Consider the following 20,735-nt stretch of genomic DNA (forward strand, 5'->3'; position numbering starts at 1 on the left):
CACCGATTCTACCATTAACATTTTACTATTCTTACTTTTATCGCGTATCCATGTATCTACCCATGATGGATTTCTAGGTGAGAAAAATAAGGTATAACGTGCACAGTATTATTCTATTTTAGTAAAGAACAGGTAAGTAAAGCACTACATGTACATATGCGTGTGTGAAGTCTAGGAAAAAAGTATCAAAAGAGACATCTGAATTCTGAATACTGGTTCCCTCCAGGCTAAGGCTGTAAGAGGAGGGACGGACAATTATCTTATTTTTCTGCTCATCTCCAATGTTGAATTACTTGTGAAAATTGTCAAAGTCCTAATAAGGAATTTTTAAAATGCTTCTTCAATAAGAATGCAACAAATGATCTAGTGCAGCCCTTGACATCCCCAGAAAGGGAAACTGAGTCAGAAGCAGGGCTCATTCCCAGATCCCCACCAAGGGTCTTCCCCAGCCCTGCCCCTGGGCAGGTGTGCACACACGGGAGCAGCCAGGCACAGACCTTGTGTGCACATGTACACAAACAGCCACACACATGGGCTGGGACCCACCTCCACAGGAACACACGCGGTTCCCATGTGCCCCACCCCAGGGAGCAGGTGTGGGTTTCCCTGCTGGTCTTCCATTACCACCCACGGTTTCTCCTGTGGGGCGGCCCGGGCACCTGGAGGAGGTGCAGGATGGTCCTCCTGGTCCCTGCTTACTCACACGGACACCTCTGTCCCACGGAGTCCAATAAACACACCTTCCCCAACCTCAGGCCCCACTTGCATTCAACCTCTTCCAGAAGGGTCTATGGCTTCCTTCTCATTCTGACATTCTTTTCACACACCAAACACGGGAGTCTACTCCAGGCCAGGTGCCAAGACACCGAGGAGCATGTCCCTGGCCTCCAGAGGCCCCCAGGCTGGTGCTGCGGAGACAGGCACAGGTGTAGCGTGGTGGCTGCAGGCACAGAGGTGGGCACCAGGGCCGGTGGGCATGGGGCGGAAGTGGTCCTGGAGGGGGCAGTGTCCGGAGGGAGGAAAGGGCCTAGACAGCGACAGCATGAATCTGGTGAGGGGTGAGTGGTGAGCGCAGTCTGGGAGGGTGGGGAGGTTGGAGAGGGGGACACATGCCAGGAGGGTGTCCTATCCCACATATGCAGGGCAACTGGTTGGCCCAGCCAAGGCCCCCAGGAAGGGCTGATCTCCCGGAAGGAGGAGCTGGGGGGGCTCCATCCGCACCTCGCCTGACTCCCACCCCTCTGTCCAGCAGAACAGGGCTGGGGAGGGACATTGATGGTGACCTCCCTCTTCCCCTCCCCTTCGGTCCTCCTCATAGTCTCCCTTTCAGTGAGCCCTCGGGTATTGTTCCTCCTTTGTAAAGAAGCAGATCCGGTGACAAAGCCGACAAAGCTGGGTGGGTGGGCAGGAGGCCCCAGAGGCCCTTGCTCTCCCAGGCCGCATCTGCTTGGGGGCGGGGCTCTTCCACCCCCACCTCTGGCTTCCCAGGAGTGGCCGTTACCATGGTGACAGGCCTGGCATCCCACAGCCTTGGGGCGCCTTGCCCACCGAGGCTGCCAGAGCAGAGGGCCCCCAGGTCCTCTCCACCCTGGCGCAGGGCCGGGGCACACAAACCCTGGCTCCTGGGCCAGCCCCAGCAGGGGCCATCGCCAGCAGCCTGGGCCTCCCAGTCCCGGCCAGCAGAATGCCACCTCCCACAGACACCCTGAGCGGGCGCGGGAGGCATGGCCTTGGGGCACTATCGTCCACGCAGCTAGGCCACTGCTGGGCCTGACACAGAGAGAAATAATATGCTCCATGGCCCTGGAGCAGCTGCTGGGGACGGAGGGAGAGTGCACAGCGTGCTGGGCCCACAGGGCAGAGCCTCCAGCCCTGGAGGGGGAGGAGGGCAGACGGGGGCTTCCTGGGGGTGATGCTTGAGTGCGGGGTGCTGGGGCAGAACAGAAGAGGAGGAGGAAGGCCTTCTGGGCTGGGACTTTGCAGGGTGTTTCTAAGGAGTGAGGGCGGGGTGTGGGGCATGGTGGGAAATGGGGGTGCTCTGCCTGGATGGGCTTCCGCTGCCACCCCAGGAGCACCAGCTTGGCTTGGGGCAGCCACCGCTGACATTTTGGGAAGCTCCGTTATCCCTGCCCAGGGGGTCAAAGCTGAGTCCTCTTTTTGCAGGTACCACACGCCTGCCCTTGCCTCCTGGGTGCAGTCAGGACCTTGCAGTGGCACCTCTCATGGCTCACATGGGCCGAATTTGTACCATGTGCTGGATACAGAGCTGGCTGCATCTCTGCGGGTGCCCATCTGCTGGGTCCTCTGAGAGCCAGGGGCTGAGTGTGTACCCAAGGCGGTGTTTCCCTTTCCTGGTCCCTTCCTGGTCCCTGTTCTAAGGGCAGCTGAGCACTAATTGCAGGATGTGTGGGAAACGGTCCCATTTTCTCACTCTCACCACCACTGCTCCTTCCTGCATCCCTACCACAGGCTGGCTATACAGGAGGCAGGTGTTGGCCAAACTGGACCGGCTGGGCAGGTGCCCAGGCAGCCACATGCAGGGGAAGAGCCTGAATGCCAACCCTGACCCTTAGAGCTGCATAATCCTAGCTAGGCAAATACCTTGAGTTTTCTGAGCCTCAATTTCTCATCTGTAAAATGGGTACAGGATTTCCTTGTAAGACTGTTGTGAGGGTTAAAAAAGTCACTGTAAAATGCCTGGCCCAGGGCCCACTTGGCTCACAGTAGGTCCCCGGTCAGTTTCCCAGCCTCCCTGCAGTTCTAGGTCATGCATTCATTCATTTGCTAAGCATCCCAGAGCAGCTACTAGGGTGCCCAGCCCTGTGCTGAGCACTCAGGTAGAATTTGAGTCTGAGTCCTCCAGGTATTTCTAGGCTGGCAAGGAGGGGGAGGGCAGTCTCTGAGGGGTCCCAGAGCAGAGCCCCTTGGGCGGCCTGCCAGTGGCACTTGGGTTTCACCCACAGAGCTACTGGGGAACGATGGCAGTTTCTAAGCAGGTCCCAGAGGTCTTAAGCTAGAGAGAGGCGAGAGGGTGATAACACCCCTTCCCAGGGGAGCATGGTGGCCTTGTCAAATGAGTATGGGATCCGGAGTCAGACAGTCACGAATGGAACACTTAGTGGTTCTATGCCCTTGGGTATGTCATTCCTCTCTGAGCCTCAGTTTCTCTATCCGGGAAAAGGGGATAATGTAGCATTCCTGGATTACCGAGAAGATCAAGAGATCAAGCATGCTGCCCGGTCGATCAGCTACAGGTCCACAGTATATGAGTTATTAATTTTTAACAGGATTATCCAGCCGCTTTACAGAAAAGGAAGCTGAGACTCAGAGAGAAGGCCCAAAGTCACATACAACCAGTGACGAGGCAGAGGCTGCATTTGAGCAGTCAGTCACTGAGAAATGAAATCCAGGTGACCCAGCGTGGGAGTGTGGGCGGGGGACAGACTGATCTTCCTGCAGACAGTGCCGTCGCGAGGAGAGGCTGAGCAGCAAGGGAAGGGGAAGAACCGAGTGGAAACGTAAGCGGAGCGGGCAAACGATGTCGTACAGACACTCCGCCGGCGGGACCGCCCCCAGCGGGCGCCCCAGCGTGGCTTAGAGACGCGGTGCCTTTAAAGCCCTGCGGGGGCGTGCCCAGTGCGCGGAGGCCCCGCCCCTGGGCGTGCCCTCCGGGAGCCCCGCCCCGGGGGCTGGTAGCGGCGGTCCCGGGAGGCTGCGCCGGCTCTGGCTCGGCGGCGGCTCCAGTGGCAGCGGCGGTGGCGGCTCGGCGGGCTCGGCGCCTCCTGTCCCGCGGGCGGCTTCGCGCGCGCTGCCCAGGGCGCCCCGTGGCGCCCGGACACACGTGGGCAGCTGGGCCATGGCCCGCGCCCGGCGACGTGGCGGGCAGGCACGGGGGCGCGGGACGGCGCGGCCCGAGTGAGCCGGGGCCGCGCTCCCGCCCTCGGCCCGGGCCGCCCGGGATGGCCGTGCCGCCGCTCGGCCGGGCGCTACTGCTGTGGCAGCTGCTGGCGGCGGGCGGCGCGGCGCTGGAGATCGGCCGCTTCGACCCGGAGCGCGGGCGCGGGCCGGCGCCGTGCCAGGCGGTGGACATCCCCATGTGCCGCGGCATCGGCTACAACCTGACCCGCATGCCCAACCTGCTGGGCCACACGTCGCAGAGCGAGGCGGCCGCCGAGCTGGCCGAGTTCGCGCCGCTCGTGCAGTACGGCTGCCACAGCCACCTGCGCTTCTTCCTGTGCTCGCTGTATGCGCCCATGTGCACCGACCAGGTCTCGACGCCCATCCCCGCCTGCCGGCCCATGTGCGAGCAGGCCCGCCTGCGCTGCGCGCCCATCATGGAGCAGTTCAACTTCGGCTGGCCGGACTCGCTCGACTGCGCCCGGCTGCCCACGCGCAACGACCCCCACGCGCTCTGCATGGAGGCGCCCGAGAACGCCACGGCCGGCCCCGCCGAGCCCCACAAGGGCCTGGGCATGCTGCCCGTGGCGCCGCGGCCCGCGAGGCCCCCTGGCGACGCGGGCCCGGGCCCGGGCGGCGGCGGCACCTGCGAGAACCCGGAGAAGTTCCAGTACGTGGAGAAGAGCCGCTCGTGCGCGCCGCGCTGCGGGCCGGGCGTCGAGGTGTTCTGGTCGCGGCGCGACAAGGACTTCGCGCTCGTCTGGATGGCCGTGTGGTCGGCGCTGTGCTTCTTCTCCACGGCCTTCACCGTGCTCACCTTCCTGCTGGAGCCCCACCGCTTCCAGTACCCCGAGCGCCCCATCATCTTCCTCTCCATGTGCTACAACGTCTACTCGCTGGCCTTCCTCATCCGCGCCGTGGCCGGGGCCCAGAGCGTGGCCTGCGACCAGGAGGCGGGCGCGCTCTATGTGATCCAGGAGGGCCTGGAGAACACGGGCTGCACGCTCGTCTTCCTGCTGCTCTACTACTTCGGCATGGCCAGCTCGCTGTGGTGGGTGGTCCTGACGCTCACCTGGTTCCTAGCTGCCGGCAAGAAATGGGGCCACGAGGCCATCGAGGCCCACGGCAGCTACTTCCACATGGCGGCCTGGGGCCTGCCTGCGCTCAAGACCATCGTCATCCTGACGCTGCGCAAGGTGGCCGGGGATGAGCTGACTGGGCTCTGCTACGTGGCCAGCATGGATGCGGCTGCGCTCACGGGCTTCGTCCTGGTGCCCCTCTCCTGCTACCTGGTGCTGGGCACCAGCTTCCTCCTGACCGGCTTTGTGGCCCTCTTCCACATCCGCAAGATCATGAAGACGGGCGGTACCAACACCGAGAAGCTGGAAAAGCTCATGGTCAAGATCGGGGTCTTCTCCATCCTCTACACCGTGCCTGCCACCTGCGTCATTGTTTGCTACGTCTATGAACGCCTCAACATGGACTTCTGGCGCCTTCGGGCCACAGAGCAGCCATGCACAGCAGCCACCATGCCCGGAGGCCGCAGGGACTGCTCGCTGCCAGGGGGCTCGGTGCCCACTGTGGCTGTCTTTATGCTCAAAATCTTTATGTCACTGGTGGTGGGCATCACCAGTGGTGTCTGGGTATGGAGCTCCAAGACTTTCCAGACCTGGCAGAGTCTGTGCCACCGCAGGATGGCAGCTGGCCGGGCCCGGGCCAAGGCCTGCCGCGCCCCCGGGGGCTATGGCCGTGGCATGCACTGCCACTATAAGGCCCCCACCGTGGTCTTGCACATGACTAAGACAGACCCCTCTCTGGAGAACCCCACACACCTCTAGCGACACAGGCCTGACGCAGGGTGGCTGCTGCGCCCTCCTTGCCCTCCCTGCCCCTCCCCCCAGAGACAGCTGACTAGCAGCTGCCCAGCTGTCAAGGTCAGGCAAGTGAGTACGAGGGGGCTAAGAACCAGGGTGGGGACCCAATGAGGTTCATGCCCTGTCCCGCCACATTTGGGGGATGGGCCTGGCTGAGTCCCCACAGGGTCCTGGGAGAGGGTGTGGGAGGAGTGGGCAGAGGGGGGTAGGGTCCAGCAGGAGTTTATTTAATGATGTAATTTATTGTTGCGTTTCTCTGGAAGCTGTGACTGGAATAAACCCCGTGTGGCACCGCTGAGTCCTCTGTGGCGGGGAAGGGGGAAGGTAGGAGGGTGAGGGCCCTGCGGAAGGAAGTCCCCCGGAGCAGCTGTGCTTTGCAGGAGTCCCAGACGCTGTGTGTGTGTGTGTTTTGCCCCTCTGGCCTCTAAGGCCTGAATTCTGTGCTTCCAAAGTGAGACTGGGATGCCTGCCGGGACGCTCAGGGAATCCCCTGGGACGACACTGCCACCTCTGGCCTGTTTGGGGCTGTGGGTGAGAACAAGTTCTCATTGGTGTGGAAAGTGAGCGCGTCAGCCTGTCAGTGTCTTGAAGGCCACCTCCCTGGAGCCTCGGAGGCTGGAGGCTGACCATCCTCTTTGCCTCAGAAGATTGCTGGTGTGTCCACCTCCCTCCTGGGGGCCCTGGGCAGGGCACCGCACCCCACGCCATGTCTCTAGGTGGGGTGGAGATGGGGCCAGACTGGTATGTGGCATCTTGGCAGCACAGACAAGGGCTCGGGGATGGGGAGCCCTTGAGTGTAGTGGGAATTGGGTCCCCCACTCCTAAAGTTGAGAGATTTGAGGTGCTGATGCAGCAGTGAGAATGGGCAGTCTGGTGGGCATGGTGCCCACACCGGGGCAGCTTGCAGATGCGTGTGCTGGGAGATGCAGACAGGTACCGTGCGTATCCACATGCCGGGGAAGCTCAGGGCTGCTGGGACCTGCTCCATCTCTGCCCACTGTAAGGTAGCTGAGTGTGTGCGGCCATTCCTGGGGACCCTTATCAGCTGGGGATCAGATGCCAGGGCCCCATCTTGACCACTGTGACTCCGGCCAGGTGAGAGCCTTGGTTACTATCCTTGAGTGCCTACTCCGCACAGCCTGCATTCATTGTCAGTGCCAGGAGGCCCCAAGGGTCCAGCCGCCTGTGGCCTCACATTAGGGCTAAGGGGAGGCCCCCAGGAGGGGAGGAGCTCATGTGCCCAAGATCAAGAGTAGGGCTGAGCCCCAGACCCAGGGCCTCTCAGGCCCGAGCTCAGTGCCCTGCACCAAGCGCCAGTCCGGCCAGAACAAAACCAGCCAGGGAGGATGAACAGGTTGAGTCAAGTTCCCAAAAGACAAGGGATCATGGGTTGAGCGGGGTTAGGGTTCGTTTCTCACAAGGAGCAGTACTGACCGCCAGGGGAAGAGTGCATCCCTTATGTAGGCAGCTTCTTGCATGAGGAACGCCCTTCTCATCTAAATCCTTCTTTTCTGAAAGAGCACACATTAAGTCCCCGAGCACCTTTGACCAACAAAGCCAGGTGACCTTAATTCCTTGTGATGCCTCATGTGAGGAGGGTCTTTGAGGGAACAGAATGAGCCAGATGACAGTTACCCTGGGGGTGGGAGGGCAGGGGCTGCGCTGAGCTGGGCCCACAGGCCAGGTCTGCAGGGGGTGGGAGGGAAGACGCTGAGGGTCTGACCAGGGCAGGGGCAGCTGGAGCCAGGGTTAACTGTCCTTATTGGTCAAAGGTGCTCTTCCAGAAGAGGATTTAGATGGGAAAGGCGTTCAAGGAACTGCCTAAGGGCTGCATGGAGAGGATTCCAGAGACCTGGGAAGAAAAAGGCAAGTGGGGTGGGTGGAGAAAGTGAGCACCAAAGGGCACCGGGCTGCCCCTCTTCCTTGCCAGTCGTCGCTACGTCCTGCCCAGCAGAAACAAGCCGAGTGGCTGACTTCCAGGGCAACTGGGGCGGGAAGGGTTGGGGAGCGCAGAAGGAGCAGTGCAGGGTCAGGACAGGCCCCAGGGGGCTCTGCTTTGAGGCCAGGATTTGGTCGCGGGGCTGTGCTTCAGCCCTTGGAGACGCTATGGAAAGTCCCACACCCTGGAGGGAAAGGAGGAAGGAAACACCAGAATCCTCCTGCTTGATCTTCCTTTCCCCGCTTTACAGACAGGAGGGAAATGTTCAGAGGGCTTGGCTGGCTCAGGATCACACAGCCAGGCGGTCTGGGGCCAAGCTGGAACTGAACCACCTGCCTCCGGCCTCAGGAGCTTGTGTGGTTTCCACACCATGGATTCGACTGGGTGCAGTGTGGGGAATGGCAGGGCTACAATTTAGGGAAGTTATGTCCAGAGAAGCTTGGGCGGAGCGGGTGCGGGAGGGGACATGTTCCTCCCACAGCTGAACCTACCCTCACCTCAAAAAATGACATTCCAGAGCCAAACAAAAACCAACACCTGCTGGCATGTGCATGTGCCCCAGACCCCTTCCTTCCCTGGTGGCCTTGGTGCCTGGCATTTGGATCTTCGGAGCGCAGCATCAGACACCCCCGTGTCCCCTGGCAGGCTGAGCCTGTGCTGCAGGTCCGAGCTTGTGCATGGTGGGGGGCCTGAGTTACCAGAACTTAGCCCTGACCTCGGTTGGTGTTAGTTCCGGGGAAATAACTCAAGACCCCACAGAGTCAGCAGGGCTGATCCTGACCACAGGCAGGCAGGGGAGAATCCACAAGGGGGTCAGGGGCTGCTCTTCCTCCCAGGAAGGTGCACCCTAAAGGAAGAAGCTCCCAGACTCGGGGCAGCCCAGAGCAGGGGTGAGGAGAGGTTGGCAACAGAAGGCCACCGTCTTTCTACCTGGCTTGAGTTTCTCCCTCAGTATCCTGCTAGAGATGCCCTGGCTCCCGGCAGGTTGGAAGAGGTGCCCCTCTGAGTGGCTGCTTTGGAATCAAGACACCACCTCACTGTCACTCAAGTCCACCGACCATGTTGTTTGTCTCCCTGCCACCTGACAGGACTTGAGGAGAAAGTACAGGATCGAGGACAGGTCTTGGTGGATTCCCAGAAGTAATGATTCAGACCTCTGGTCACACCCTGGGGAGTGAGGGAGCAGGGAGATACTACTGAGACATTAACTAGGACCAAGAATACAGACCCCAAAGGAGGTGACATGTCCCCCAGGCACCATCCTAGTACGTGCCTAGGAAACTCACCTGAGGAGCAGGACTCCACAGATGTGGGCTGGCAGCCCCGAGCGCCACTGTCATCCTGTAAGAAACACGCAGAGGTAGCACAGCTCTCCCCAGAGCTGCAGGGCCGGGGCGGGTGAGCCGGCCGAGTGCGATTAGCCACGGCGGCAAGCCTGCTTCCTCCACGCAGGACTAGACGCCCCTGACAGTGCTCAGCACCGACGCTGGCGCGAAGCCCCACTCACCACGGTCCCAAAGTGAGTCAGTGGCAGAACCTGCACCCAGGGCTTAGGTCGCTCCTTAGATTTGCTCTCCCTGCTTCACCTTACGCCATCCCCAGTTCACTGGTCAGCAGCCGGCAGCTTCATTTCTTACCAGACGGGATGACAGCAGTGGCTCGGCAAGACCTTTTTATTCCACCAGCAGGTTCACTGCCCAGCAGTGACCTACTCAAACCAGCCACTCGCTAGAACTGTTAAAGCTGAGCACATGGGATTGACTATACTTGTCACTCCTATTTATGTTTGAAATTTTCCTTGAAAAAAGTTTTAAAATGTCAGGAGTTTCCCCCAAATTAAAGGACCACATAAATTCTCACGGTGAAGCCCTAAAATACTTTCCCCCCTAATTCCTAGTTTCAAATGAAGTTTTGAGGTTTTAGACAAACAAGGCCAGGAGAGGCTTACAGGTCATGCTTCTGTTACATCCAGAATCAGAAATGTCTCCTAGGAACTAAGAGACGCAGCAGATGGAGGTGACCTGTAGTGAAGAGACTTAAGTGAGAGGTCCTCTGGCAGCGGAAGCCAGACCTTCACAGAGGCGGCGGCTCCGAGAGTCCATGGGAACAACACTTGGGACTGCACTCTCCACCACCACCCGAGAGCACAAAGAAAGATCCACCAGGATTGTTTCTTCTTTATAAACACAAGTACATAATGTTTATTTGAAATTCCAATTTATTACAAGTTCACCCTTTAATGGGGCCCTTCCTCCTTAAAGACAGTTTTAAAAACAACAAACAATTTGGGTGTCACTGAAGTGGGAACACAGGAAGCTCGCCATTAACAAGAGCAGACTGCATCTAGGATGAGAGGCAGCGGAGGGCGGTGGTTGGAATCAGGAAATTGTAACATCAGTGCTAACTCCATGCCTGTAGGAGAAGGGATGGCAGACCTAGCCACTAGCCACCAGCCACTGGCGCAAATTCCCAAAGTCCTTGGACCAGGAAGGGGAGAGACAGGGACCACGCCTTGCGGTTTAATATTAAGAGGCTTTATTCTCAAGTTCTAGGAGTTCCAATCCCCTTGGCGGACTTCTTTTCCTTTAATTTAAACAGGTACAGAAGAGCTTTGGTGCTCACATTTTCCAAATTCAAAGTTGATAGAAAAGAAAATTAAACCCTGTTTTGTACTTTTATCAAAATCTGTCATAAAAGGGAAAGACTACAAAGTTTTGGCTAAACATAACAACTAGCGCTAGACTCATGGGAAGGGGCGCTCTGAGCTTCTCTCCCGCTTCCTCCTCCCACCCCTACTGACACTGTCCACTGAAATATCCAGGTTCTCACGGAGTTCCACGTCTGCGGCCAGAATGCGCATGGGAGGAGGCAGAAACAGCCACCTTGGCAAGACGAGGGAATATCCCCCCGCCCCAGAGATGCCACTGCTTGCCGTGATGAGCCTCCACTCAGCTTCTCTGTGTGAGAGTGGATGGGCTGGGGGAGAGGATGCGGGAAAGTAAAGCAACACGTTATCATATAAACTGTACTGTACATGTGCCAAAGCAAGATGACAGGAATATCTTACAAGATGTTCTTTATACAATATCACTGCTGAAACAAGCAACCTTTAATAACTAGAAAAGTCAATTTAAAAAAAATTAAACATTTAAATTCTTCCTGCTTTTCTTCTGCTCCCCTAAGAGCTTGTCTGGTATGTGGGTGGGCTGGGCTCCAACACCCCTCTGGCCAGATCCAAAGTCAAGGTTATATGCATGATTACAAGCAGGACTCCAGTCTCTAAGTGAAGTGCCTTAAGTTTTTTGTTTTTTTGAGGGGGTGAGGTAAAGTGGGAGTGGGGAAAGGGCTGTCACAAAGAAGGGGAGGGATATTCAGGAATGGCTCCAGGAAATGTCCCTTTACTCTGCCAAGATCAACTCAAAAGACCACAACTGTTTCATGATGCTGGTGAATACAGAATCCTGTATGGCACTCACTGATACGTCACCTGAGTGGGAGAGGGAGGAAGAGACAGAGTACGGGCTTAAAGAAACAAAACTGTATATAAATACAGATTTATAAAAAAAGGTCAACACCACCTCCCCAATTGGCCTGATTACCCTCGATCCTGCAGTATAATACAGCAATCCCTCCCCTGGAGACCAGAGGGGCTTGGCACTGTTGTGGGAGCCAGAGGGGAAGGGACCTTAGGAAAGAAGGAACAGGAACTGGGTTCACCAGAAAAGCTACACCCCTGGACTCTTCCTGGAAACTCACAGAAGGGAGGGTCATGGACCTCTTCTGCCCCCAGTATTTCTGGGCAGAGACCACCAATCCAGTATCAGCCTCCCCAAAGAGCTTTGCTTCAACGAGGCCCTGCAGGGAGTTTTAACAAACAGCACAAGCTTGGATGACAGGCATTTCTGGACCCTGTGATCTCTTTCCTTCCAAGTTCTCAATCTTCCGCTCTTGCCTCCCTCCCCACCTCCCTCACTGTCTCCCGAGCTCCCTTACCAGGGCCCTGCCTCTCTATTTCTTCTGTCTTCGTCCCCTGGACTGTCCGATGGGCTCTGGCTCACTGTCCCCTTCATCTTCAGCCAGTCGATCGGGAAACTTCTTGCGTTTCCTACGGACATATGGGTGGCCAGGAAGGTGTTTATGCAACAGAGCCACCAGACACTGTTCTGTCTTCACCATGCAGTTTAGCACATGGCTGCCGCGGCAGTTGTAAAGCTCAGCATTGGCAAACACTTGCTTCATGTCAGTAAGAAACTCCTGCACAGAGCGGTAGCTCCCACAGGAACATTTGTTCTGCATTGTCTGAAAGTCCATGGGGTGGGTGATCACATCATAGTAGTCTTCGGCCTCATCCCTGGTCACAGGCTCCCTGTGGAGAAGAACCAAAATGGAGTTATGTGCATAGCCTTGACCGCAACTGCCTGGGAGCTAAACAACCAGCCCTAGAATACCTGCGCCTGCTGCCATCGGCCAACTGGCAAGCACAGAGAAGGTGTGTTCACTTTGTACCGAGAGCTGTCACTACCAGTTTGGGAAAGCTAATTCCCCTGCCACTGAGCCATGTCCAGAAATGAAAGGGATCAGAGTAGTCCCATGGGGCTCAGCTGACAGCTCCCTCAGTCAGCTGCCTTTTTGGAATGTTCCTAGAACCTACCAGGTTGGCCCTATCCCCTGTGCTTGAGAAGGCAGAGCTCACCTGAAGGGCCAGCTGAAGCGGTACTTCACGAGCCTGTGCAGGATCTCTTCACACTTCTGCAGCTCCAGGCTTTGCCTCCGGGAGCTCCGCTTGGTCTGAAGCACCTGGTGCCAAAGAAAGAGGAATTTATTACATGTACAAGAGAGGAAGAAGAGCGGACAAGGCAGAAAATGTGTATTTCTGCTCAAAGAAAAAAAAGAAAAAGTGAGTGCAACTATTTCCTTGGAGCAGAAATGGTCCAGTCTCCTGACACACAAATCAGGGAGCACTCTCAGCCCAGGAGGAGGCATCGTCCCACCTGTCCACTTGCCTCCTCCCTGGTGGACAGTGATCAAAGCAGCAGAGAGCAGGCAGCAGTTGCTGTATTAACAGCAGTCCTGCTAGAGGTCGCCTGGAGAGGACCACTGTCAACAGGACACTCGCCCTCTGAGAACAGATGGACCTGGGATTACAGCGATACCATGGACGGGCATCAACAAGCAACTGCAGAGAGCCGGACGGGCTATCTGGACCACCAGCAGCCAATTCTGTGGGGGCAGGGTGTCTCTGGGAAGAACAGCAAGGGGTCCAATTCCCTCCCTTCCTGGCTCCTCTACTGCAGACACACGGGAGCTAAACGGTCAAGGCGAAACATAGTGGGCCCTGCCTTCCAGGTAGCCATACAAAGCTGTGACTCACACCAATAGGGGCCACAGAGTAGACAGGTTAGGGCTGGGCAAACAGAAGCATCTTTTAATGCTCCCTGATCTCCCCTAAAGCTTGCATTATGCCCCTAACCCCAATTTGATCTATAAAAACAAGTATGTTTTCAAGAGCTGCTTTTTTGTTCTTTAAAGCTCAAATGAGATCTAAAACAAAACTACTAAAATTACATTGGTTAAGGAGCAGAGGGGAGTATAATGTCCCTCCCATAACAACTGTCAACCCAACAGTAAGTGAGGCTCCAACATTGCTGACATTCCCACGATGAAGACCCAGCCCCTCTGAGCCCACTGGAGACACATGGATACTATTTTAAAATTCTTAATAAGTTGCAGGCTGCCTGCTAACTAGAGGAGACAATGTTTGCAGGCTACAGCAGGGGAATGCCGGACATAGCTGTTCCTGGAGGGCTTGCTGCCTCTGTCTGCCTACCAGCCCACCCATCTGCCTCCCCAGCCTCCCAAGTTAGGGAGGAGGAAGGAGGGGGGAGGCTTCCACCTGTTGCCGGATGAATTCCTAGTGCTGGGGTGGGGAATAAGAAACAGAAAGGTTAGAGGGAGGATGATAAATAATTCTTACCAGCTCATCAACCTCAGTGTCATCCACAGGTGGTACCTTTGGCCGGGACCTCCTGGTAGGATGCGGCTTCTTGCCAGGTCGTCGGCCTGGCCTTGCTGCAGGGAGAATGACACTCTGCTTGCCCCGGAGGGTCTTTCGAGGTCTCACTGAAACAAAACATACAGATTCAGAACCGAACAACTGAGGATGAAGGGGATATCTTTGGAATGGGGGAAAGGAATGGGGAGGAAATTTAGACAAGGAAAGTAATGGTTTCCTTTGGTTATGAGGTGCTCTTGCTGTTTTCTTCCTGCCTGCCCTACCTAATAGGACACTAAGAGGCAGCAGTAGTAGATGAAAAATGGATACCTTTCATCACCTGCCAAATACCTCTCAGAAGGCTGGTCCAGTACTTCTATCCTCTGTCCCTACCCTGGACACTTACTCCCAGCAATGAGGCACTTGAAGAAAGTCAATTATAAACTAACTCAGGAGTAGAAGCCATTTGCTAACAGATCAGCCTGGATGTCCTACAGGATCGGCCTGAGAGAGTGTATATATTTACATGTGAGATGAAATCTGATTGTAAAACAGACCCTGTTTCATAATCCCCAGAATTAGCCTATACTCACCATCACAGTCTTTTCAGAGAAAAGCTGATACTTAAGTGGAGGGCCACAAAACTTCCTCACTGAATCCAATTCAGGCTAGCCCTATTCCTGCTTTCTTGCATTTCTGAGAACCATAGACAGTGGGCTAGGCCCTTCCATGGGAGCCCTGCCCAGGGTCCCCAAAGAGAGTAAAGAATACAAAGACACTGAGACTACTTATGTCTCAGGTTTACAGCAGGTGCTCGACGTCAGGCAAGCCAACACTGCTCAGTCAGTCCTCAAGAGAGCAATGCTCTGTGAGGATTAGCACAAGGCTTCTCCACAACTTTTCCTTGCCAACACCTGGATGCTGGGAAGATGACGCTTGGAGACAAAGCTATGGGTATACAGAGGCAGTGACAAAAAGAATCAATAAACAATGCTTTAAACAACACTCTATTTCTGAACTATGACAGCAACTTCCTTGGCTATTTTACGGTCTCTAGTTCAAGAGACCGCTAGTAAGAAAGGACAAGAAGCCAATGCTCAGGTGCTAGTCCCTTGAGTCGCACTAGGGAACCACATCTTTGGTGGTATGAAAGGTAGAGACAAAAGGCTCTGAAGTACCAAATACCTCCTAGATCCTTCTGGCTGACAGAGGCCCTAGAAACCTAGAGAGGAAATGATTCTTTGGAAAAAGTGATAAAGTAGAAGTATAATAGAAAAGCCATCACTAGCTTGAAAATATACAGAATTAACACACTGCTACATTCAGAATGTATTCCCAGACAAATGTGCACCCAGGTTAAGACTTTGGCCAATAGAGGATGGTCTCACTGAATGCAGGATTAATGGGTCACTTGTTCACTTGTCCTGGGGTACATGAAAAATCATGCCTAGAGAACAAACGAAAGGAGCCCTATGAGAATGGGAGAGATTCAGGTGTTCCGAATTACACCCCTGGAGTATAGAGGAGGAAAGTGGGGGGATGGGAGCAAATGTGCAAGCCTGAAGCCCTTAGACTTTGGATGCTTCACTGCAGTTAAGAGATTGGTCATGCCAGACATCCTCTCTCTTCTTATATAAGATCATTCAGAGCTTCTATGATCCTGGGAACTACACTATCTCTTCAAAAACTCACCAAAATCTTGATCTGTGGTCTGTTTTCTACTAACCTACAAAGAAAAGTATATTTTGGAAAGAGAGAGGGTGTTAAAAGCCTGGCCTGGAGGACCTTAACCATAAAAATGAGAAGACATCAGAGTATCAGAGTCAATGTGGTGAGCTTAAGTGATGATAACTTTTTTCCCAACTGGAATCTAGTGAGAATAGATCCAAACCTTCCTAACATGCATATACCTAAGCCACGGAAAAACCAGTGTTCCCTTTTCAAACTAGCAAAGCTACAGCCCTGCACACTTCAGGGAGGAGAAAAAGCACTGTAACCAGAGAGAAAAGAACAAAAAAGCACCCTCTCTGAAAGTAGCGCTGCACCAACAGCTCAAACAACTGTTAGGAGATGGCAACGGACCTAGATCTTCCTTAACCATCATCCCATATACTAAGGGGTTCAAAACCAGCAGCCTTGTCGTAAACATACTGGGGACGTTGGATTCTACTAACTTGTACAGAATGTGAGTCTGTCACAGGTTGCTGTGCATGAGATCAAGCCATCTTTCCTCCTACCAGGCAGGAGATTAAACAGCATCTTGACACCTCATTTAAACACACAACAGCTGAGTCACCCCATAGCCACAACCAGAGAGTAAAGGAAGACAGCAAGATAGCCCCAGTGAGTAACTGCTGCCAACCCGGCCTGTCCAACCCAGCTGGGAAGACTGTGAGGTAACTACAAAGGCAAATGGAATACTTACATCGCAAACCAGCCACCTCATAATCTTCCTCCTCCTCCTCTTCTTCCTCTTCTTCCTCTGAATCACTCTCATCATCTTCACTGTCCTCAGAGGCAGACTCTTCAGTATAATTCCTGTGCGGAGGAAAAAAATCACGTAGGGAACACAGACCTAACCCAAAGTGGTCCTAAGAAGAGCTAAGGTGACACAGGGGTCCCAGCAACCTTCTTCTCCTCACAGAATGCATACTTTTATGATAAGGGGAGGGAACCTGAAGCTAAGCCAGGAAAGTTCTTCACAAAATGAAAAAACTAAGCTTAAACAGCATGCCTCCCTCTACCAGGCCTCAAAGGGTTTGGACAAGACACCGATGGCAACAGAAATCAAGGTCAAAATTCAACTCTACCTCTCCCCACACAAAACAATACAAAACACTATTACTTTTGTCTCACAAAAAGAGCCAGATAATGTAACAATTCAGGTACTGAAGCTGTCCCCAAATCTGGGGTGGACTGGAAGGATAAACAGAGCACAGACAGGTGTTACTCCACCTTGATGGCCCCCTTCCAGGAGCTGAAACAGCTTGCAGATGACCATAACATCAAAGCGATGGTAATCCCAGCTCAGAACAGCTGGTCCAAAGCCCCATCATTTCAGAGCAACATGCCTCATATCTCTCTAAGTGTAGCTGGAACGGAGTGAGAAATAACCAAGTAATACTGTTAAGGTGGGGTCAGGATCAAACAGCTCTGCCTTTTTAAAAGAGAGGCCAAGCCAGAGTGCCTATAAACTGCCCTTTTACAACCTCGAATTTCAGTGGGGAAAGCAACAGTATTAACTTGATAAATATTAGATGTCTCCTCTTTACAAGGTCCTGTGTTTGGCCTTATTGAGATTCAAGTAAAGAACAAAGCACCATCTCTACTCTCAGGGCATTAATAATCTCATGGGGAGGCAGCAGTGTATAAAACTAACCATAAAGACAAGATGCATGACCAAAACACTGTTTCAGAGAATGAAAGCTCAGCTGGAACACAGAGGAGAAACAATTTTAAGGATGTAAGGACTTTTCAAAAGAGCAGTGAAATTTTAGCTAGGCCATGGGTAGTTTACCCAATTGGGAGTTCTGGGCAGAAAGAATATTCCCAGCTGGGAAGAAAGCACAAAAGGTAAGGATGAACAAAACAGCCTACAATAAGCACACAAACACAGGAACTGGGGCTCAGAAAAACCTAGGCTAGTATCGTGTAAGAGTATAAGAAGTCAGGCTATAGAGTGTGGACTTTATCGTAGAGGTGACAGAAAGACTGAAACTTTTTTTCTTTTTTAAACAGATGGAGTCTCACTCTGTCACCCAGGCTGGAGTACAGTGGTACAATCACAGCTCACAGCTACCTCAAACTCTTAGGCTCAGGTGATCATCCTGCTTCAGCCTCCTGAGCAGCTGGGACTACAGGTACACACTACCACACCCAGCTAATTTTTTTAAAAAATTTTTTGTAAAGATGGGGGTCTTGCTACATTGCCCAGGCTGGTCTCAAATTCCTATCCTCAAGTAATCCTCCTGCCTAAGCCTCCCAAAGTGCTGGGATCATAGGCATGAGCCAGACTGGAAGCTTTTGAACAGGAAAGGAAGCAGATCTTTGCCTTATACATATTACTCTGATATCACCACAATACCTAGATGGATAAGAGGGGAAAATATAGGACATAAGGAAGAGGAGTTGGGGCATAATGGAAGGAGCCCAGGTGGGAGATGTAGGAGTGACAAATGACAGTAGGGCCCATGGAGAATGGAGAGCAGGAGACTGAATCATTAGCCATCTGGGCACTAGATTGGTAATATGGTAAATTAATGAATATGTAGAATGAGGGAGAAGTTCATGTCCAAATTGACACCAAAGTTCTAATCATGACACGGAAGGAAAATAGTAGGCATGGGTAAGGAAGGCAATGAGATTGAAGATTTTTAGCAGTGGGTGGTTACAGTAGTAATCATGTAGACGTAGGAAGTGGATAATGCAGAGGCAAAAGGCAGAGGGAGATGTAACATTACTCGAGAGGATAGTCAAAGAAGAAAGACAATGTACCCGGCAGTGAAAACTAGAAATGTCAACATTAAGCTAAAATTAGATACAAATCCTTTGAGCTCCTACTGAAGTATCGTAAATGATCAGGCTCTGTATCCAAAAGATGAACTTAAAGCACCTTAAAATCATTCAGTATGGGCCAGGTGTGGTGGCTCACACCTGTAATCCTAGCACTCAGGGAGGCTGAGGCTGGAGGATCGTTTGAGCTCAGGAGTTCAAGATCAGCCTGAGCAAGAGTAAGACCCCGTTCTCTACTAAAAATAGAAAGAAATTCGCTGGACAACTAAAAATATATAGAAAAAATTAGCCAGGCACGGTAGCGCATGCCTGTAGTCCCAGCTACTTGGGAGGCTGAGGCAGAAGGATCACTTGAGCCCAGGAGTTTGAGGTTGCTGTGAGCTAGGCTGACGCCACGGCACTCTAGCCCAGGCAACAGAGCGAGACTGTCTCAAAAAAAAAAAAAAAAAAAAAAAAAAAAAATCATTCAGTTTGAATAACTGAAGCTTAACTTTAACAACTATCTATTCATTCAATTATTTTTAAAAGAAAAAATTCTCACCTGCCACGGGAGTTACGCCTGGCAGTAGCAGGCTGGCAAGCTGGGCATTGCCACTCACCATCTGGTACTTCATAGAGGGCCGGTCTCAGACAAAACAGGTGGAAGGCTTTATTACACTCGTCACACAAGATCAATTTGTCATCCTCACCTGCAAAGAGATAAACTTGTGTAGCATTGCTGGAAGCACAGCAACCAACAGTCAATGAACTGTAAGAAAGAGCTGCTCATCTTAACTAATGCCATAGAAGAACATACATTCTAGCACAGTACTATCCGAGGTTTTGTAAAAAAAAATGCAGTCATTTCCTGAAAAGAAATGTAGCATAAACTAGATTTTAAAATAATTTAGGAATCAGGTCTTCTAACTTGTATCACAAAATCTACTCAGGGCTAGGACAGGACGCAGCAAAAACCAAGTGACAGCAGGAAACTTTGCTGCTCTTCTCTGACCCTCCCAACCTGCCCAGCTCCAAACACTTACTCATGTGTGACATGGTTCCCTTAAGTCATTTGGTTTCCTTACATTTGAAAATACACTGAATCAACTTAACATGGTCATCTCTCCTCTCCAACCTTCATTCTGAATCAGTTTTATAGCAATTCAATGACTTTATAAAGACCTTTTCGTCCCTGGAAATTAAACCCTAACCTAATTCATAAGATAACATTTGCCACTGAGAAGTCAATCACATCGGTTTTGGCCATGAAGTTCCTTTTGCACACACAAGATTTGAAAGATCTCAGCATTTAGCAGTCCTAACTGCTTTACTCTGCAGGACTCAGTGCTCAAGCAACCAAGCCTGAGCATTCTTCAAAATGTACAAAGAATGCCCCCTTGGGCCGGGTACGGTGGCTCACGCCTGTAATCCTAGCTCTTTGGGAGGCCGAAGCGGGCGGATTGTTTGAGCTCAGGAGTTCGAGACCAGCCTGAGCAAGAGCGAGACCCCGTCTCTACTAAAAATAGAATGAAATTAATTGGACAACTAAAAATATATAGAAAAAACTAGCCGGGCATGGTGGCGCATGCCTGTAGTCCCAGCTACTCAGGAGGCTGAGGCAGGAGGATTGCTTGAGCCCAGGAGTTTGAGGTTGCTGTGAGCTAGGATGACGCCACGGCACTCTAGCCCGGGCAACACAGTGAGACTCTGTCTCAAAAAAAAAAGAATGCCCCCTTGGAACCACCTATCTCACTTCACAGATTTCTTAAGTTCTGAGATAATAAAGATATAAAATTTTTGATTAACTAACTTTGTAGAAAATGTGAGAACTGAAAAGATTAACTGCTCTTACTTAGACTCTAAACTGAGGAATAAAGCACCCGCTTTGATTTGCTGGCATATGATATCACAAACGTCTTATAAACCTGCAGGAAAAAGTAAAATCTATCTATCCACACTAAAATCTGTGTATATGCAACTCTTTTAGGTAGAAATGAAGATCTTGGAATGGAAATTCTAGTTTCTCATACACCCAGATTAGTAAATTTGATCTAAATATACCTTTCTTTCGACACACTTTGCATCTAGCATTTTCTGCTGACATATCCCACTTGATACAAGCATCAAGCATCCCAAGAAGAACATGCATCCTGGAAAAAGTCTGAGCTTCACGGATTGCTGTCTTCCATTTTTCCAGTGCAGATGCAACCTAAACACAGACCAAACAAGGCCAACATTACTGTAATGATCTCAAAGACATTGAGAAAAGACTAGAAATAGGCAAAGATAAGAGAGAATTCTGAGGACATTTGCTTCCTACAAGTTCACCAGTCTAACCCATTTATCTTACAGAAAAAAAACCAAGGCTCCAAAAGGTTAAAAAATCTTGCCAAAGGTCACACAAAGATTAAAGGGAAGAAGGGAGGAATGACTAGGGACAGGTCTGTTTTAGTGAAATTCACTTAAAGATCTACTATCACTTAAAAGTAGAAACGTGTGTGCTGTAAATGGCTAGAAAACAACAATTTTATGTAGCCAATAG

The 20,735-nt window shown here is 52.5% G+C and overlaps 2 protein-coding genes across 2 annotated transcripts in view; one reads left to right on the forward strand and one right to left on the reverse strand.

The window, feature by feature from the left end:
- The first annotated feature begins 3,726 nt into the window (after window positions 1-3,726).
- On the forward strand, window positions 3,727-6,062 carry FZD9 (frizzled class receptor 9). The gene has a single exon (XM_012640373.1). The coding sequence runs from the start codon at window positions 3,960-3,962 to the stop codon at window positions 5,733-5,735; it is 1,776 nt and encodes a 591-aa protein (XP_012495827.1). The 5' UTR covers window positions 3,727-3,959; the 3' UTR covers window positions 5,736-6,062.
- Window positions 6,063-9,872: 3,810 nt separating this feature from the next.
- Window positions 9,873-20,735, reverse strand: part of BAZ1B (bromodomain adjacent to zinc finger domain, 1B) — a 69,488-nt gene continuing 58,625 nt past the window's right edge. The window contains exons 14-20 of the mRNA XM_012640374.1: window positions 20,255-20,402; window positions 18,756-18,903; window positions 16,128-16,240; window positions 13,685-13,830; window positions 12,404-12,507; window positions 11,704-12,076; window positions 9,873-11,197 (exon numbers count right to left, since the gene is read on the reverse strand). Of these exons, the coding sequence (XP_012495828.1) occupies window positions 11,719-12,076; window positions 12,404-12,507; window positions 13,685-13,830; window positions 16,128-16,240; window positions 18,756-18,903; window positions 20,255-20,402 (1,017 nt within the window). The 3' untranslated portion in view covers window positions 9,873-11,197; window positions 11,704-11,718. The remainder of the gene's footprint in view (window positions 11,198-11,703; window positions 12,077-12,403; window positions 12,508-13,684; window positions 13,831-16,127; window positions 16,241-18,755; window positions 18,904-20,254; window positions 20,403-20,735) is intronic.

The sequence above is a fragment of the Propithecus coquereli genome, unplaced genomic scaffold (assembly GCF_000956105.1).
Source record: "Propithecus coquereli isolate 6110/MARCELLA unplaced genomic scaffold, Pcoq_1.0 Scaffold150, whole genome shotgun sequence".
Classification (NCBI taxonomy): domain Eukaryota; kingdom Metazoa; phylum Chordata; class Mammalia; order Primates; family Indriidae; genus Propithecus; species Propithecus coquereli.